The 20,433-nt window shown below is 44.6% G+C and overlaps 1 protein-coding gene across 2 annotated transcripts; it reads left to right on the top strand.

The window, feature by feature from the left end:
* Positions 1-272: 272 nt before the first annotated feature.
* Positions 273-19,201, top strand: SLC26A2 (solute carrier family 26 member 2). Of its 2 annotated transcripts, none has more exons than XM_080554813.1 (3): positions 273-1,858; positions 8,061-8,714; positions 11,077-19,201. In XM_080554813.1, exons 1-3 carry the CDS (start codon positions 1,343-1,345, stop codon positions 12,580-12,582), a joined length of 2,676 nt encoding a protein of 891 aa, XP_080410939.1. In that variant the 5' UTR covers positions 273-1,342; the 3' UTR covers positions 12,583-19,201. The 2 variants fall into 2 exon arrangements, with proteins under 2 accessions (XP_080410939.1, XP_080410940.1); XM_080554814.1 differs by lacking the exon at positions 273-1,858 and adding an exon at positions 1,875-2,538.
* Positions 19,202-20,433: the final 1,232 nt, after the last annotated feature.

Genomic DNA, 20,433 nt, shown 5'->3' with positions numbered 1-20,433 from the left:
CCACTTACCATCGTTTCTAGTTAAAACCTTGTTTTAACTAGATGTTTACCATGTGAAGTATGATGTTTTCTACAGAACGACAGCCCTTAAAAACAAGATTTTTAGCATTTGCGTAACACCAAAAAACATGGAATCTACAGGTCTGACGTTAGTGTCGCTTTCTCCAGTCATACATTGATGCGCTATTTGGTGGCTCAAGGTTCCACATGAAATGCAAATATTAGGCAATGTTCGATTTCAGATAATGTATGATTTTCTGTGCAAACAGTGAAGGAAAGGTAAGCGGGGCTGGGTACAGCTCGTCTGACCATGACCCTTTAGTTCAGAAGGAAAAAAGAGTATGGAACATTTGACTGGAAAACTAGTATTTTTAAATACAGAAATGGTCAGAGATCCTGTGTTCTTCACAGCTGAACATACTTCCCAGATAGATCTGGATACTGAAGTAAGTAATATGAAGGTCTTCAAAAGACTGGCTATTTTTTTATGAATATTAGTGGTACCCCAAAGCACAGTGAGGTCATTTTCTCCTTAAGAAATTGTTATGGTATCCCTAACAATTATAGCCATGACGAGTTTTAGGTCAGTTTACCTGAAGTTACCAACAGATTATTAATCTTTCAATTTTAAAGTTGGTGTGACTTAATTAGCTAAAGCATGGATTCTTCACTGGAATTTCTTTGTGTTTTTGTTTGTTTCTTTGTTTCTGGGTTGTTTTTTTCCTTTTTGTGGTAAGGATTACCATGAGTCACTCTCTGCACTAGACTTTTTCAGGCCTCTCATAATTCAGAACATACTTGGAAAGAATTAGAAAGTAAAAACTGAAGCATTACTAGTGCCTTTGCCATGGAAAAAGCCAATTAAATAAAAGCGCACATTTTTAACTCCTTATACTCATGGTGAAGGCACAGGCAGAGCAGGCAGGTACTTGGCTCTCAAAGCGTAACCCGGCACATGAAATGCCGTTACCTCTGTGCCACAGGTGGAATGCACTGGAAGATGATGTTTTCACCCACTTCCAGTCTTGTATTAGCGCTATGCGTGCTCCTTTGCAGCTTCAGAATTTCTCCCCTTCATGTCCTCCGGCCCTCTCCCCACACCTCAGGCCCTCTGGCCATCCCACCAGGAGACTGGGAACCACACAGCCCCACAGCGTGGCCCCAGAATGTAACTGCTGACAACCCACAGGACTGGTCTGATCTCCTTGCAGCCTGCATTGCCCTGGTTGTCTCCAAGAGCAAGATTTCTGCTTTCCCACACCGCTTGTGCATGTGAGGGGCAGCTACAGCACCTGGTATTGATTACCACAGGAGTCCCCACAAATCCCCACACGGATCAACCAATGTCCCTACACAGTGTCTCTACACACTATCCCTACAGCCCGGGCAGGACCACCAGGGCAGGGCCCTCATGGTGGGACCGAAGGGCGACAGGAGGGAGCCGGGGTCGGGGGGGCTCCAGCCTGGGCCCTGGTAACACCCGGCGGGGCTGGGCCGCGGCCCGCAGCTGCCATTTTGTCCGGTCTCCTCGGCCTTGGCGGCCCTGGTCCCACACCGAGCCCCGTCCTGCCAAGCGGGGCACTTCGCTCCCCCGGCCCCGGCCCCGGGCCGGCCCCGAACCTCCCGGCCGCCCCCTCGGGTCTCCGCAGCTGCTCCCCCGGCGGCTCCGGGAGGCCGGGCGGCGCGCTGAGGGGCGCGGCGGGGGCGGCCCTGCCCGGCTGGCGGCTCCCGGCCCCGGCCCCTCGGCGGGGAGGCGGCTTGGGGGCGAGGCGTGGGGCCGGGCCGGCGCTGCCGAGCCTCCGGCAGCTGCCGGGAGCCGAGCCGAGCCCGTCCTGCCCGCGGCCGCCGGCGGCCCCGTGGTGAGTGCGGCGCGGCGGAGGGGCTGAGGGCAAGGGGTTGAGGACAAGGGACTGGCGGTGTGAGCTCGCCCCGGCTCTTCCAGGGGGCTCGGTGTTCGCAATCTCGCTTCCCGAAGCATCTCTCGGAGCGGGGTTTCAAATAATGCGAGGCGGCAGGAAAGCGAAAACGAAAGCCGCGGAGCTGCGAGGAGGGCGCAGCGCGGCGGGAGGTGGGCAGGGAGCGGCGGCCAGACGACGGCGAAACGCCGCTCAGGTCGAGGGGGTGGCACTGAACCCTGCCCAAACGACAGCGGAATTCCCCTTCGTTATCCTGGAAGCTCAGACCTTCCTTGGCTTCCACACCGGTACACGCGTTCTCAGCAGAAATTGCAATTTCAGGAGTGTGACAAGCCCGTGGATTTTCCTTTTTTTTTTTTTTTTTTTTTTTTTCCCCAGTGAGTTTTTCTTACAGCTTTTCAGTTTAACGCTCTGCTACTTGCACCGTCCGCCCCGGCCCAGTGAACCCCCCGAGCCGTGCTGGGGTGGCAGGGCTGCAGGCTGAGCCACGCAGGGAGCGGGTTCCTCATGAGCTGGCGTTAGCTGCTGAGGAAATTCCTTCGGGGCAGTGCTTCCTCCGCATGCCCAGCGCAACGCCTGGCCCTGAGCGCAGCCCTTGGGTGCTCTAACCTTGCCGGCTAACGGTAAGGGCAGACGGAGGGTCCCGAGGCAGAAGCGAGTTGCTGGAAATGCTCCGTGCCAAACTAGAAGACTGCTGGGGTTATGTGGGAGACAGCCGTTTGCTATCACAGAGGGGATCTGCGGCACGAGGGCAGGGCAGGCAGCGCGCGTTTCGCCCGGGACACGCAGCTGCCTGGCAGAGATGGGCGGCTGTCCTCTCCACAGAGCGGGCCCAGCATCTAGGGGCACCATCACCCGGCTGAACTGGTGCTGAAGTAGGAAGAGATCCCCTATTTCGCGCATGCAGTGTTTTATTATCCGTCTGCATGTGTGGCAGCGCGTTTTCTTGTGCGTGAGCTCAAGTTTGGTGACTATCCTGCGGATAGTAAGGTAGCTCAGTCCCCAGATGTGTGGGTTAAGCATGGTAAAGGCAGTATGTCTTTTTATGCTCCTCAGAAAGATCTCAGTAGTACGATTGAAATGAATGTTTGTATCTTGAACGAGGTGTTTGAAAGTGTTAAGGATTATGCAGTGCTGTTCCGGTGCCTATCTTGGCATTATCGTGGCAGTATTGAATTTCCTTGTTGCTCCACAACAATAAGGAGATTATTTGGTAACAGCTGAGTCTATTGTCCAAAAAGAGTAAGTGTGAAGACTTCATTATCAAAACGTAGTGATACACTTTCCTCTTATATATTCTTAGGGTGAAATTTTGCAGGGACCTTGAGGTAGTATCCCTGCTCCTGTTCAGTTCATATTGAACTTGAATTTCTAATTTACTCATTTCTCTTCTACATCTCTTCAGAAACGATCATGCCTCTTCAAATGATGTGTTTATGCATTAATTTTCAAGTGCATGCCTGAAACTTCTCATGTCTAGCAGGTGGGTGAGGCTGGGTAGTGAGAGCATACAGTGGCAATACATGCAAATGAAATTTAGAGAAATAATCCGGAAAACTAATATCGGTGTTATAGAACCGACACTTTTATTTTCATTTATTTTCTACTTTTAATTACTCAGGTCTTACATTTAAGCTTGTAGTATGTTATTCCAGCCCTCGAGTGAGCTTCACAGTCCATTAGTCTCTTACTGTCAGGGTGACTGTGTTCTGGGACACAGACAGAAGTCCAAGGCAGCCAAGCCCTGTGCTGCAGGTAGTGTTTCCAGTAAGACAGGCATTAGGCAGACGTTAGCTCACCGCTGACATATAAAGGGATCAGTAAGAGAGGCCCACATGGGATCCAGAAATAGTCTGTAAAAGTCATTGGATCTCAGGAGTACAGTACCTCCCCATATCTTGATTTTATGGCAGTCACTTGATAACACGATGGAGATACTGGAAATTTCCACAGTTCTGTGTCATATCCTTTGCTTATTTAAAGCTTTAATGGCAATCAGACAACCCCTGAAGATCTTACTGAGGCCAAAAGGAGCCGATAAAAGTGAATTCTAGGCATACAAATGACCTGTATGAAAATAGCAGTTTTCAAAACAAAAAAACACAGTAGTTTCTTTTCCAGGTTAAATATACAGAATATCATTCAGTATACAGAACTTTTTTTAAGAACAAAATCCATTTTTATTCAGCACGGTTGGGCTAAATGGTTTCAGAAGTAATACAGAGTAATGCTTTCAAACAGAATCGAGTGAAACAGTGTTGAAAATTGTGTCATTTCCTAGTGTCCTGACATCCTGAGAGGCTGTGACTGTGTGATGAAAGGCCCTTTTCATGCCACGTACAGAAAGCTGTTATGCAGGTGAACACAAAGATCCAGTATATGCCCGCAGTTTAGTAGCCAAGAAGATTTTCACTTAGAGCATTTTTGTACCGTTGAGACAACCAAAAAAACCAGGTACCATCTACTGTGCAGACATTTTATGACACTACACAGAGCTAAATTGAACTAGCTGGGTTTCATGTTTGAGTTTCCTGGTGGATTAAGAAAAATTCTCAGATTTCAGTAAGCTGTCTGGAGGTCCTGGGTAAGGGAAGAGGAATCAGAAGGCTTTTCGTTGCTAAATTTTTTACTAAAATGTCAGAAGATGAAATAATCTAACTAATTTGCTACACATAAAAAGTAGCCTGGAGGTGAGTTTCCCCCCTAGCTTTGCAGTATTGATTTGCTGAGAATCGGATGAAGGCTTTTTGATTTGTAACTCTGTGCTTGTGAAATGAATAAAACTGCTTGAGCAAATACAAATACGGAATGTGCTTGTGCTGAGTGCTGCAGACACTTGCTTTTGCATGCTGTATTCACTTTTTTCTCTTTTCTTGTATGTGCTATAAAAAATTCCTAAGTGGACTTTGCAATAACTATTGGGTGAGTCAGATTAGATATCTGGATTGTGAGGATGTATGCTGGGAGTTTGCATTGTCCTTGAAGTGATCCTTGCGTGAGCTTGAGTAAGTCACTTCTTGCACCATAAAGTTCTCATTGTAAAGATCCGAGTCCTTCATACAGCTGTTCTGACCATATAATTATTCTAAAGCATGTTATAGATAGTGGACTGTAAGATGTTAATCAAAGGACGTTTGTCATTATAAGGTGTATTTAGGTATGTGGTACAGCAATTCCACGTGGCTAGGCGGCTCTAAGATGGAATTTTGGAATAATTAAGAACACAGATAGGCAAAACTAATGCTTTCTTCTCTTTCTGTGTATTATACTAGGTGATTCACTTGTCCAAGAAGAGCAGATGAGAAGGCTAATAAGTGCATTTGGAAATTTACCCCTAGAAATGTAAATATATTACAGGTCTGGGTGGACTAATCTTCGGATGCAGAACTCACAGTTCTTTAACTTATAAGGGTCAGGACCAATAGAAGGACATAGATGCCAGAAATAGGACTTGAGTTCAGATTGTGGAATTTTCCACTTAGGTCTCACCTAACACAGGAGTACATTAGGCTTCATCCTTTTTTTTTTTAAATGTGAATTTTCCAAAGCTGCTGGTCAGCCTGCTCTCAGAACTGCAACCGTAAAGAGGCACGTTCTCCTTGGTTGTTGTGCTAAGTCTTTCTAGTTTGAAGATCCTGCCCTGCAGACCCCATGTGGCTTTCAGATGGTGTAGGCATAGAGTTGAAGGTGTGGGAGTACAGAAAAGGGCAGGAGCAGGAGAAAAGCATTGACACCTTGCTGTAAGTATCTGCTGGGTGGGGAAAGCAGGAGCCAGGTGTTAGTGAAGTGTCTCAGAGCATGAGACCAGGCAATGCTGTTCTGTCTGCCCCAGAATATAACAGAGTATGGGTTGCATAGGTCATGATAACAGGAAAGCGTACAGTCCCCACCTTGTGCAGCAAATCCACCCCTCCTGATACAACAGTGTTACTTACAGTTCTGGGGCCGGGGAGGTCTCTGTTCAAAACACAGCTGACTTTCAGTAGCGGTCCAGTGGCTGCTAGCAAAAAGGGAGCGGGTTTGGTTGTGTGAAAGGATATAGGAGCTTACCTGCCAGAGAGATGCTCGCTGTCTCTGGGTTTGTAGTGAATGAAAGCACCTTTTGGGGTTAAAATACCAGCCCCTGGTATTTCCTGTTGGCTATCTATCCGCATTATGTAGTGTGTATTGATTTTAGATAGCCCTCTGCAAGCTGTAGCCTGGTAGCACAGTCTTGGGAATTTGGGCTGCTAATAACTGTTCAGAACAGTGGGGAGGATTGACCTGGTTCAATATAATTGTAAAGCTTTGTTTTGACAGGCTTTCGTTGCAACCAAACAGGTACCTCAGGCTCGAACTTCCAGGAAACTGGGGCATAGTCTGCAAAACAGAGACTCTAAGGAGAAGTATGCTGTGGTGTAATGTGGAAGAATTGGATCAGTCAGGTTGAGTTGCTTTCTAATTGGGAGGCTACTGTAGAAATCCCTGAATGCTTTTGTCTGGAAAGAGAAGTGGGTCTAAATGTTAAGTACTGTAGCTGCTCCTACTGTCTTGTGGGTCCTTTGATAAGGTTAGTATCGTATGCTTTGGGTGTTTTAAGATAGTAACTACTTGCGTTGCTATTTCTAGCCAGAAGAACCAAAAGCTGTTCATCTCTGTCTGAGCAAACAGACTGTCAGAGGTGTGGCTGTTTGTAAACCATTATATGTGTGGTCCACATCTGGATACCTCCGTGTGACAGCGTGCAAACCTAGAACGGAAGAAGAAAAATTGAACACTCAGTTGATTAGAACAAAGTCTAAGAGAAGTAATTTCCTCTCTGCATAGCTCTGAAGATCAGTTTCAGGCTGTAGGAGAAGCTGGCAGTTTAAGCACCACACTTAAATTCTCTCACTTCTCTCCACACACATTTTTCAGAGGTTCATTCTGAAGTGATAGTAGCAGTGAATGTTTTATAGCTACTTGTGAGATGTTGATTAAGTGAACAAATTTGGAGATGTATTCTCAAAATGCTCAGTGTGGCTAGCTCTGATAGATGTGATAATTCAGTTGTAAACATTGCGTCAAATATTAGTTTGGTTGATGTTTGCACTGCATAGAGAAGGTGTAATTAATACGTAAGTGGCCCGTTGTTATTAGCACTCAGTGACTACAAAGGCAGCGTTCAAAAAGACTTTCAGAGTTCTGCTGCAGTGCCTGACCTTGACTTGCAGCACCAGGCGAGTGTGTTTCTGGCTGAAACTTGACAACTTCAGCATATCGGTGGTAACAGGTATTGTGATGGAAAGAGAGTTTTCTGGACCATTCTGGATGTTTTCCAGAAACTGACAGTGCTGTAAGACAACACAGCAGTGCAGGCAATCGCAGTTGGGATCGTCAAGTTTCATTAGCGCTTGTCTCATCAAGAATTTGGTCTCTCACATTCAGGCAATTTGTTTCTGTTCCTAAATGTGCTTTGATATAATCACCTTGTTTTATGGTACATAAACAGTCTGTATTAGAGCACGTGTTCTGGCAGAAATGTGCTGCCTGCCGTACACTATCCCCCTTAATATGCCTTCCACTTGTTTGTATTGTTTTGGTTAGATGTAATTTACTTGAAAACTAGCATTTAAAAAATGTGATTGGCTGAAATAAAGTCATTGTGTAAGGATTAAATCTTTTCAGGTGGCAAATCTTTACAATATTTGGCAAGTGTAATCACTGTTTAAATACATAAATAAATGCATAAATAGATGAGGTTTAGACCAAGTTATGCAATACAAAAAATACACTAATTGTAGTTAATTTTCAGCAACTGAATTGAAGTGACTGTTGTACCACAATAAAACTCCTTGTCTGTCTTTGCACCGTGGAACAGACTGCAAAGAGCATTTTTATCAAGGAAGCCTCTCTAAGAGACAGTGCTTATGCATTCTTTTCCATTTCACAGCTTCACCAGCAGCAGGTTTATTCTACAGGATATCAGCTTCCTTCCTAGAGAAGATGATTCCTTGTTTAAGGGGTTGTAACGAGGAGGCTCTTTCCAAGTTTGATTGGAACTTGCTTTCTCTGTGCTTAACCAAGACTATTAGCCCTTGCTTTTCATATCTACTGGTCTGACTCCATTAAAAAGTCTGACGTAACGCATTCGTTTAGTCAAAATGTTCCTTCTTTGTGTTCCTAGGCAGTCCTCGAGATGGCGGCCACGGCAGAATTCAACAGTGTCCGGTCAGTGGCAGAAGTGCCAGAGGGAGATGATGCTAAGCATGTTTTCCATCACAGAATGTTCTTGGAACCTCAGGAGGAGAAGAGGAACTTGAAGGCTCTGATGGTTAAGCGAGCAAAGGAAACTTGCAGCTGCACTCCAGCCAAAGTTAAAGACTGTGTTTTCAGTTTCTTTCCCATCTTGCAATGGCTTCCTAAATACAAACTAAAAGAGTGCCTACTGGGAGACCTAATGTCTGGTGTGATTGTGGGAGTCTTACTAGTCCCACAGTCAATTGCCTATTCTCTCTTGGCTGGACAGGAGCCTATCTACGGCCTTTATACGTCCTTTTTCGCAGGCATTATTTATTCCATATTTGGTACGTCTCGCCACATCTCCGTTGGTATCTTTGGTGCACTTTGCCTGATGGTGGGCCAAGTGGTGGATCGTGAAGTGCAGAGAGCTGGCTACGACTTGGAGGCAGCCACTGTTCATGCCCACACAGATACAGTCACGCATGTAAACACCACCGTTGTGCCTCTGAACCAGACGTCGCAGATCCTGCTCTGTGATAAAACCTGCTATGCAATAAGAGTGGGAGCCACCGTGACCTTCATAGCTGGAGTTTATCAGGTAAGAGAAGGAGGACAAACAGGTATTCTGTGGAAATAGTTTTAATTCTCTAAGTGATTGTTCCTATGGGCTGTCTGCTGGGGTTGTGCATGTTCCCTGCATCTCAGGCGAGTGAACAAAGGGAGGACTGGAGGTCTCCAGTTACTGTGGTGCAAGAAACTCGTCTTTGTCCTTGCCTTTTCTAAACAGCATTTTGTGCTTCCTCGCCTTTTCTAAACAGCATTTTGTGCTTGCTTTGTTACCTTAGTGGGGACTGTAAGGACCTGCATTGGAGCATTGCCAGACAACGCCTGCTCTTCCCGTAGCTTTCTTCTCACCACCTTCCTTGCCTTGCCCTGGAACTGGCTTATATCTTAGGCCTCCATTTTGTTGGGCCAAAATGTGGCGTGTCAGCTTTTAATTCCAGACTTGGGTCATTTGGTTTTTCTTTTATCGAAAAATAATCTGAACAGAAAAGCTATTTCCAGTTTCTTTTTATTTGTCAATGTGCTTATAAAACTTTGCTGTCTGCCCTTTCAAAGCCAAATCGATGGCATTTTATAAAAGGGATGCTACTGAGATAAAATAGTGTTGTATTGAAACAAAACTTTTAGTTATTACCATATCAAAATACATTATTTGACAATATTTTACTATTTTGTCTCTGCTTACTTCATAGAATTGCATGCTTGCTGAAATTAAAGCAGATATCTTTGGTTTTAGACTGTCAGGCATTAACTAGGATGGATTTAGTTTTAACAGTACTGCAGAGCTGTGATATTTCAGTTCGTGAGTTCACATTCATTTCTTCCTGCAATGACATCCCTGGTGGTAGCTAATCAAATTGTAGAGGAGACGAAAAGGAGACATACCTTTGATACTCTAAACCATTGCTTTCAGGCATTACCTAGGACTTTTTCTTGTACTGCAAGATAGTGTTGAATAATTTCAAAAATGTTCTGTGTTGCCTGGTGCACAGTGGATTTATCACTGTAGGATGTAAGCAGTTTTGGAGCTGTGATTTGCACTGAACTTTGAAGGTACATTTAAGTTTCTTTATTTGAAAAGTCAGATTATTTTATCTTCAGTCACTCTGAATGTTAGGCATATTTTACTTGCTGTCTCTCAGCCTGCCAACCAATAGATCTTCACACACTCAATTTTTATTAGTTTAATTTTAATGGGAAGCTCCAAACAAACTCACATTCTCTTTGTATCCATAACTTTACAATCAAATTGCAAAAAGCAAACCTGGTCACACCAGTTGCCTACAGCACAGCTAGGTAAGATGATTATCACTACTTCAGTTTTATAGCTAGGAAAACCTTGAATTAAATGAATTACCTAGACTGTGGAGAAGCCTACTGTGTAGTCTGGAGCTGAACCCATGTCTATTCAGTCCAGGCCCCAAACTTGCCTTCTCTTCAGTAATGTTTTGAGATTCTTAGGAAGTTTCCAGCCATGATTAGCCTTAACTACCTAATGAAATATATCAAGATGACACTGCTTAATGTTTAATACGTGTAAGTTCTGGCCTGCTGCCTTCAGATAACAGTGTAGGCAGCCCTGTTGACCATCTTGGGAAGTTAAAAGGTTTCTAGCAAAACCTGTTGAGATTTCAAAAAGTTTCTGTTGCTGCCGTGAGAAAGTCTGTGCTCTGTTTTGCATGAAGGGTGGTGGGAAGGAAGGGAAGTTTACCGGCTGTGAAGACACATAGGGTAGGTATCCATAAAACCACTCATTCCTGTGGAAGAGCACCAAGGATTTTTCCGTTCAACTAACATTAATAAAAAATGAATGACAAGGCACTTCAAAAATTTATCTCTATTCATATATAATCTGCATCACAAGGGTGTGCAGCTCATATACTTTCTGAGCCAAATGGGCCAAGCTTTATGCAGTGCAAGGGGCAGCTGTTATGCCATAAGCTGTATTTCTGTTGCAGGTTGTGAGCTCGAGTGGGAGACGGACAAAAGCGTTGGTTTTGGATCCCTGAAAAGTTCATAGAAATCAAAAGAACTTGTGACAGAAATGGCAAAAGTAGCTAGTATTTCAAATGCTTTTTCCCTTGTGTTCCTTATTTGCCCACTAAGGCAAGTAGAGGTGCGTTGAGCCAATGGGCAAACAGTAGGCACATGTTCAGAGTATGGAGACCTCCGTGACCTCTAAAAAAGCCTGCTCTGTGTTAGAAATGCATTTCGTTTAAGTGCAGTGCACAAGGAGCAGCTGAATAATGGAGACTGTCTGCTCCATGTTGACACCATGCCTTGTTCTCCAAGGCCACATATGGTGCTTCTTTATCCCGCTTTCCTCCAGAGCCCCACAGGGATGACATCTGCAAGGTTTGGATCCTAATCTCTTTTGTGTGGTTGATTCCTTGCAGGTGGCCATGGGTTTCTTTCAAGTGGGCTTTGTCTCAGTGTACCTCTCCGATTCGTTGCTCAGCGGATTTGTCACGGGTGCCTCCTTTACCATCCTGACTTCACAAGCTAAGTATCTCCTGGGTCTGGACATTCCACGGAGCAGTGGCGTCGGCTCCGTCATAACCACATGGACAAACATCTTCAGAAACATACACAAGACCAACATCTGTGATCTCATCACCAGCTTCTTGTGCTTTCTTGTTCTTATCCCAACCAAAGAGCTTAACGAACACTTTAAATCTAGGCTTAAGGCTCCAATACCAATTGAATTAGCTGTGGTTGTGGCAGCTACTCTGGCATCTCACTTAGGGAAGCTGAGAGAAACATACGGCTCGAGCATTGCTGGGGAGATCCCAACTGGGTTTCTGCCACCCAGACCTCCAGAATGGAACCTGATTCCGAATGTGGCTTTGGATGCAATCTCCATAGCCATCATTGGCTTTGCCATCACAGTCTCCCTCTCTGAGATGTTTGCCAAGAAGCATGGTTACACCGTGAAGGCCAACCAGGAAATGTATGCCATTGGCTTCTGCAACATCATTCCCTCTTTCTTCCATTGCTTCACAACAAGTGCAGCTCTTGCCAAGACTCTTGTCAAAGAGTCAACAGGCTGTAGGACCCAGATTTCTGGCATAGTGACTAGTTTGTTAATCCTAATAGTCCTCCTTGTGATTGCGCCATTGTTTTATTCCCTTCAGAAATGTGTCCTTGCTGTCATAACTATTGTAAACCTCAGAGGAGCCCTGCGAAAGTTCAAAGACCTGCCAAAAATGTGGCATTTGAGCAGGGTGGACACAGTAATCTGGATAGTTACTATGGCATCCTCAGCACTCATCAGTACTGAGATTGGTCTTCTGGTTGGCGTTTGCTTCTCTATGCTCTGTGTCATTTTCCGAACTCAGAAACCAGAGGCACCCTTGCTTGGCTGGGTGGCAGAGTCTGAAACATACGAATCCCTGTCTGCTTACAAGAACTTGCAAACTAAGCCAGGAGTCATGGTGTTCCGTTTTGAAGCACCCCTCTACTATATCAACAAAGAGTGCTTCAGATCCACGCTGTACAAGCAAACTGGAGTCAACCCAGCCCAGGTGAAGGCAGCAAAGAAAAAGGCAGCAAAAAGAATGCTTAGACACAAAGAGGCGGGTTCTGGTGGCAACCAAACCAGCATCTCCTTGGAGCTTGTCTCTGAACCCTTGGGGTTTCACACAATAGTGATCGACTGCTGTGCAGTGCAGTTCCTGGACACGGCAGGAATACGCACGCTCAAAGAGGTCTGCAAGGACTACAAGGAGATAGATGTCCAGGTGCTACTGGCCCAGTGCAATCCTTCGGTGAGGAGTTCCCTGATCCGTGGAGAATTCTTCAAAGAGGGCGAGGACCACCTTCTGTTCCACAGTGTGCACCAGGCTGTGGACTTCGCATTGGGTGCGCAGGAGCACAATGGGACCTGTGCTTCTAAAAACTAGCTGGAGGAAGGCAGCAAATTGGAACAAAGCCTGGAAAAAAAATGCGTGTGGGTCTGTGTGTTTGCGTATGAAACATATGTGCACTCAGATGGAAAGAGGCAGGGTTGTTGGTAACACATTGGTTACTGTGCAGTGTGTTTTAATGCTTTACTTTGCCAGGTATAATGATTCAATAGGTGGTACTGAGTGAAGGCAATTCTTAACTTGATTGTGACCAGTCTGTGAACCAAAGAGTTTTCATGTGGATTTTCATCTCATTTCTCTTCTGTCATTAACTTTCCATTTCTGTTCCCCCCCCCTGAGTTTTGATTATCAGCATTGAAGTCTTTCTGGATGGGACAAGATCCTGAAGGAGTATGGGCATCCTGTCTAATGAAATGCTACAAGGCAACTTGTTGTTTGTCCCTAGTTGAGGTATTGCTTTTTCATATCATCACACCTTTATATTTTTAAGGAATGACTGACGGGGACTGTTTGCTCTGGTCTATAACATGTAGTCCTTAGCTGGTGATTTTGAGACAGCTAGGTAAGTAAAATCTAGACATGCAGGAAAAGAGTCTTAACGAGTAGCTTTTAACTACCTATCACCTTTAAATGCTTTGTCGTCATCTTCTGACAGGCTAATGCAGCCAGATCAACAGGGACATGATTTTCTAATTTCTACACAGGTCTTTACATGCCAGGAAAGATTGTCTCTTTAGCTTGGTTCTCTTTGGATAATCTGGAAGGGTTTTTATTTGGAGGAGATTGTTTAGAAGTCTGATTCATGCTTATGGTCAATTGTTCATTTTCCTAATGTCTAGGAGCACTTCAGTATTGTGAACATTAGATATGAAGATCTGTAATTCATGGGTCTCAACACACTGCAGCTCTTCATGGCCAGTTTTACAAGCCAGGCAGAGTCACAGGAGCCAAAATGAAAAGGGCCTCATAGACTAGCCAGCATCTGTCAGTGTCACACAGACTTTGTGTGTGAATACAGGTTTTATTGACCATAAATCCTTTACACGTGTTCAGTCATGGACATTTTGGAATGGGGATGGTAGGCCAGGAAGTACAGTCACTAGAAAAAGAGCCAGAGAGGTCTGCTGGAAGCTGTTCACCATGTTAGTGTAAATAAAACTTTGTACTTTGCTTTTAAATTATTCAGAACCGTGAAGAGTGTCTATTGTTCATCCTAAAATAGAAGCACTGAGTAGGAAGGCTGTTCTCTGTTCTTACAGCAATAGAATACAGTTATGAAAGCATAATTGAAAGATTAACTTTTTTTTTTTTTTTTAACTGAGTGCCAGCTATACCTAGCACACCATACACACTTGGAAGAGGGTGTTTTCTCCCAGGGGAGTTTATAGTCTGAGCTGTAGTTTCTTGGCAGCTTTTACAAGGGAAAAGATCTTTTATACAGACAATATGCTTAGTCTTAATCATTCAAAAATAATGAATCAAGAATCAAAAAGGTAATAAAATGCAATGTAAGTCATGAAACATCTTCTAAATAGAAATCTATTTTCTTTTTAGGATTATTTTCTTCTTTTTTTTCTGAGCAACTAGTAACTAGTAACTTCTTTCAGTGAAAGCTGAAATGTCACATGTCACTTCACTCTAGGAGCTGAGACCTCAAGAGAAGGAATAGATAGCAGATGAGTCCCAGGACCTGGCAACATTTATATGTTATGTCCTACATTTTTAGGACATTGTAGAAGCATGTAGAAATATTTAGGAGATGGGCAGAGGGACACACTGTAGCATATAACTGAGATCCTTGAATTATGTGTTCTAGAACTGGCATTATTAAGGCAAAAGCAGGTCTTCAAATACCAGAGATAAAATTCTAATGCTTCTGCAGTGTTCAAAAAGCACAAATATTTTTCTTTCATAGCCTTAGGGCGTGTTTATACAAGGAGATGAATCCCAAACAGCTACTGCTGTTTTTTTTTTTTTTCATTTTTTTCCTGCAGTTTGGATAATTATAATTAGCAAGCTTATGTTACCAAAGTGGGGGCCAGCGTCAGGAGGGAGCAGCCATGTCCTCAGCAGCTCCAGCAGCCGGGCTCCTGCTTCAGGAGGGCTTTTCACTTTAAGCAAAATCCTCCATGCCATTTTTAAACACTGATTTTAGCTACTACTTTTCAAGACAGCAGAATAGTGCTAGAAGCAGCGCCCACTCCTCAAAGTTGTGATGAAAAATTAAATCACAACAAACAATAAACGGTGTACCCTGTTGAGGCAAATTTTCATGCTTACCCCCAGCCACTCTTTCTCACTCCCTTGCCCCTCGGGCATGTAGCTGAGAGGGAGAGGAGGACCGAGAAGCTGCTCTGGCCCACCAGGAGACATCCTCTGGAGCAGGGATAAAGTAAAGTAGAAGTTGTTTTGGGTGAGTCTTTCCTCTCTGCACTCTCATGATGACTTCTACCCATTCCGTGCTGCCCAGGTGAAGAGTTTTTTGACCTGTAACTATGCAGCAGGGTAACAGAAGAGGAAAACAACAAATATTAAACAACATTTCTTTCAAATTCATTTCCACTTGTGCCAGGAAGGGAGGAATAAGTGTTACTTCCAAGAAGCAGTAGTTCCACAGCTGTCAGGATGCATATTTGTAGCACCTGGGTATTTGCTTGCATTAAAGCACAATAAAACAGCCATAAATTGATTTTCAAAGAATTAATTTAGATTACAGCTAAAAGATACGCTAAAGTGATTTATGTTCAGCTAGAGCACATCATGCTTGGCCGCAGTGCTGTTTGTGCAGCCACAACTGGCAGTGTAGCCTCCAAATTCCATTTCAAACAAAACATTAAAAAAGCATATTAAAATGCAATGGTAAAAGCAGCCAGCCAAACAAAAGAACAATTTTTGATGTTCTTATTTAAGATAATAGCCGGAGGCCGCAGTTTATCCTCTGTATAGACTCACACAGCCCTGGTTAAAAGGGAACAGAAATAAATACCAGTTGTCAGAGAGTTTAGTGTAATAGAGAGTCATTGGACGTTAACTGAAGATTAGAGCTTATCACAGCAGGGATTTCTTTAAACTGCGATTTCAGCCATTTTCCTTTTAGGCCAATATTTTCTTTTTAACAGAGGCGTGAGTCTAAGCAAAATCAACCTTCCTTCATAAGAGGAGTATGCTTCAGTGTGTTTATGGACCCTTTAGAAGTAATCCAACTTCATATTTAGGAATCAGGGACCATAACTGAAAAGTGTTTCCCTAAAGAATGTGATTTATAAAGGAATTTCAGGCATGTATACATGCCTTTTGCAGCTGTTTGATGAATGCAGCAGCTGTATTTCACCAGTTGTGTTTTTGTGATGTGTCTGTTTTCTGTCCTGGAAGGGGCTCTTCTGCCGTCTGCTGTCTAAAATAAACGGTGGAATGCACATACTGGATTTTAAAAGGGAAAGTCTGCCATACCCACTGCCATCTAGCCCTTCTCTCATCCCTGCCTCACAGCTTAATGTGTAGTCTATGGGAAGAAGGAATCCCAGAACGATTGGTTTTGGGAACACTCCTGTGCCCAGAGCAGTGACGTTTGTCCCAGCCGCAGCCTTCAGAGCCCTGGGCCAGCCTGGAAGGTTGTGTAAACCACTGATCTCCAGCGACTCTGCTCCCAAAGGCATTAATCCAGCAATTACCAGTCTAAATGAGGAATTAAGAGATCATTAGCATATTCATTAATGATAACAACACAGTATTATGGAAATGAATACTCACAGTCTCAGCCATGCTAAATGCTCTTGGAAATGTCTTTAGTACTCTCCTGCAAAATGTCAGACTTTCTGCATTTATTGCTGCCATATGTAGCAGATTCAACTCCTCCTAATGTGCCAATTGCAGTAATAAACATTTAACTTGTGTAAATGTTTTGACGCAGAAACAGTTTTCAGTCTACTTCGTAAAGTGGAAAGGTGCTGCCACGATGCACATGGTGCTTATTTTTGGACTTATGATGACATGGTCAACCTCAGTCTTGCACAATTTAATGATCCTGATTTCCTAGTAAGTCATTGCAGCTCCAGCTGCTGCTCCCTAATTCGTTCCCAGATCCACCTCATCACCCTCTTCCACGCCTCTTTCTGTGATTTGCTTTAAGGCATTGTATGTGTTTGACTGCAAGTAGAAGAATCGTTGTATATTTTGCTATTGTCTGTGAACTGCTACCTAGTTTTTGCACCAAGGCTAAAGCAAAAAACTGTAAAACAGTCCCAAAATCTCCCAGTCCTCTGGGCTCTGAGCCTGGGAGGAGGGGAGCTGCGGGCAGCCGGTGTGCCTTTTTCCATAATGAGTGTAATAATAATGCAGGGACCGAGTTCCTGCTCAGTGCTGCTGCATGAGTCAGTGTCCTGTACTGGGTGTTATTAGGGATTTCTGGTTTTGTGCTTATTTATTTTTGTGTAATTTTAATCTAATTCTGTACTGGGCTCCCCCAGCCAGGGCAGCTGAGCTGCCATGACTTCCGCACTCCCTCCCCATCGGGCTGCAGTGACGAACGGAGGGATCCTCTCTCTTGAGAAAAAAACACAGCAGTTCCTTCATCTCTGCTCACTTCTGCTGGCTTGTACCGAGAGGCCTGGCATGCAGAGGGGAGGTTCTGCAGGCAGAAGAGCATCCTGGCTGCCACTCTGTGCTGGATCCTAAATCTACATCTCAAACCTTACTTGAGAAGACCAGCAATGCTGCACATCTCCCTGGATCCGGTTCTTTGAGTCTTCCACCCAAGGGCTGTGCAACCTCACTGTGCCTAGCCGCCTGCTGCCAGCGCCCTGGTGTTGATGCTAGGAGTTTTTAAGGAGGTCAAAGTCATCACCCACACGACTGGACTGTCGGAGACTGCTGGTCTACAAGATCATAGAACAGAAACTGGAACAAGAGGAAACCCTGTTAGTTGAGGGTGAAACTCTTCAGGCAGATAGTTTGTTTCAGGGCATTATCTTCTGGGTTTTCTTTCACATGCTTTGGAAAGGTGATTAAGTGATTGAGGTGATTTAAACTTTATTTTAATAGCATTAGCTGAGCTAATGAAGCTGCCATGGAGATAGCAGTCATCTACTGCTAATGCCATACAAGGTGCTTTGTATCTGTAGAGCTTGTTGTGCTTTGCTGAGTCGCAGTCTAGGATGCCAATATTGATGTACGTGTCCGCACTAGAGGGTTTTACACGTCTGCTATGCTGGCATAGCTAGAAGGGTCGATCTCTTCAGTGCAGATGAGGCACTGTGCCTTTGCACTTTGAATGATTTTTTTACGTCCCAAGAATTACTTGCACTTGGTTGTCATGTTTATAAGCCTTTGGCGGAGCAGCTGCACATGTGAGAAGCTACCTATCTTTATTATTTCAATCAAATTCCACCTGAGGTGGAAATCATTTTGGGTCTTGCTTTCTCTTTTGAGATGACCGCAATGCTAAAAGTGAGGCCTCTGGCTAAGTAAAATGATGAATATTTAATACATATACATATGTATTTAGTGCATAATATAATTAGTACCTTTCTATTGTATCTGATAAATAGGCACATTGCTATTTCTCTAATGTGCAAATACACAGAATATTACAACATTTGATGGAGAATCAAATCCCTATTGTGGAAATGTATTGCCTAAAATATTTGGATTGCCGATCTCTGCAGCTCTGAAAGCACTTTGTTCTTAGTCGAGCTCCCAAGTGATCTCAAGACTCCACAGGACAATAGGCAACCAAACATTTTGCTGGACTTGGGTCCAAGTTTTTAATGTCTAATCTTTGTCTTTAGGAATAAAATTTTGTGTATATTTGAAGTGCAGCTGAAACATGCTTAGAGGGGTGAAGCTCCCCTTTTTCTGGTAAGCACATGGTGATTTGATTTCATCACCTCTGGTTGCTGACAATCATTTCTGGTACCATGGTATGCTCTGGGATATGATTTCTGAATTATTTTAAATTCAGAGTGATTTTAGATATTATTCGTGACATAATGTTGTGCACAATAAATAATATGGCAAAAACTGCCTGGAGCAGCTTTTTCACATTTGGGAATCCATTTAAACAAACGTGACTTCATGAATGGAACAGGCCATGTTGGTTGGCTGACCTGAGCAGTTTACAGAAGTAGTTTATTTCAAAATAGTTTGCAGAAGTTGCATAGCACGTATAAGAGATTGCCTTTTTACTGATTTATCTGTGCGGTACAAATGAGGTATAACATTTCCCCCAGTCTGGGGCTGGGATCCGTGGTGCTGGGGAAGCTGTCTGCTGCGTGGCTTTGCTCCGTGCTGGGTGTGTATTTGCCAACACAGACTTCACTTCGCCTTGGGCACAGCCTGAGAAGAGATGCGATGCCATCAGCTCCTCGTTGAGGGCTGTACTTGCTGACCAAAATTTGCCACGAGAGTTGTATTTTGTCAGTTGTTATGTCGTACCAACAAAACGTAACGATGGGTTATATCCTCTGCTTATTGTTGCCTTTCCTTTACACTGTCTCCATCTGCTAGTTCTTTATCAATTGTCATTTTAAAATGCTAATGTGCCTTATTGTCATTGTAGAAGATGTTAGCACAGCAGTTTTCTATCAAATGTGATAAAATCTTTGTGATTTCTTTACCATCATTAAAAGATATATTTTTTTTTTCCTGCTGTCAGACACATGCTTGATGCCTTAGAAGATGTCACAGCTATGAATTTTAAGAGGAAAAACCACACATCTGAACAGTGAACTCCTAATCCCTGTCCTATTTTTGGTGCTCTGAGCAGGTGGGCTGCTGTTTGTGTCCTGAAGGGACATGGCCAGCAGGAAGAAAAGCGATGCCAACCCCGTGCTGTGTCAGGGTGAGCAGCACCCTCCTGTGGGCCAGGTGCAAATTCCTAAACTGCAGGAAACAACAGCTTTGCTCAGGTTCGGTGCTGTGCTGTAAGATATGTGTGCTTGCAGCGCATGGTATCCACCTTTGTGGCTGTAATAAATCGCTGCAATGTGTTTCGGGGTTATTTGACATAGCAGTTATGTGCCCTGGTCAGGTCATGGCCAGTAAGAGTCAGAGCAAAAATAGACCAGCTCTGGGAGCAGTTCTGGGCAGTTACTGTAAGCATGCGTGCCCTTGTGTTACACAAAGGATTTTCTTGATCCAGCTTTTACCTGAGGGCACCTTTTACCTTAGGAAACCTCAGAGCACTGCTGTAGTTCCTGCGTCGGTGCCAAGAGTGGTAGGAGCGTTCAGTTTCAGGTAATGCCGGCAGGAGCTCTGTGCTCTCCTGAAAAGCACAGGACAGCCGTTGCCTTTAGCAGAGCACTGCTGATGCCTGCTGATGCAGAGCCCAGACGATGGGCTTCCATCAGGAGCACCCTTTGCTGGTGCCACGTGAGGCTCTGCCTTCCCTGCAGACAACCGTAATTGTCTCCATACGTGCTCCCGTGCCAGAGGAGACTCCCCAGCCACATCTCCTTCCGTTAAAAATCTGCTAGCAGATCCAGTCTCATCGTACGGTGGGTGGTTAGAGATGTGCTCCAGTTTCCATGCTTCTTAACCCCTGCTGGGGCATCTTTGATTCCTGGGGCACTGAGATGTGACCTCTGCAGGGTCCCTCCCCGCAGCCGTGGTGCAGGGAGCTCGGGAACCGCGCTGGGGCTGCTGTGGAGCTGTGGGGCACAGCTGCGGTGCTGGGAAAGTTGGGTTCATCTCAAATAGGGTGACCCCGCAGGCCAGCCGGCAGCTAAAGGGGCCGGTGGCAGCCAGCACGGCCTCGGGAGCGCGGAGGGCTCGCAGGTAAAACGAACGGGCCCAGCCTGAAATGATGCCAAGCAACCTGGGCCAAGTGCCAATGCGGTATGAAATAGTAATGTGTCTCCCTGCTTTTATTTCATTGCATACATCTCTAAT

Source organism: Anser brachyrhynchus (genome assembly GCF_964034855.1).
Source record: "Anser brachyrhynchus genome assembly, chromosome: 14".
Lineage (NCBI taxonomy): Eukaryota > Metazoa > Chordata > Aves > Anseriformes > Anatidae > Anser > Anser brachyrhynchus.
This window is presented reverse-complemented; position numbering and strand designations above follow the sequence as displayed.

Excerpts from the sequence above, each read along its gene's own strand:
- SLC26A2 (XM_080554813.1), top strand. The coding sequence starts at position 1,343 with ATGTCCCTACACAGTGTCTCTACACACTATCCCTACAGCCCGGGCAGG. Across the intron at positions 1,859-8,060 it reads CGGCCGCCGGCGGCCCCGTG|GCAGTCCTCGAGATGGCGGC; the intron begins GTGAGTGCGGCG and ends TTGTGTTCCTAG. Across the intron at positions 8,715-11,076 it reads TCATAGCTGGAGTTTATCAG|GTGGCCATGGGTTTCTTTCA; the intron begins GTAAGAGAAGGA and ends GATTCCTTGCAG.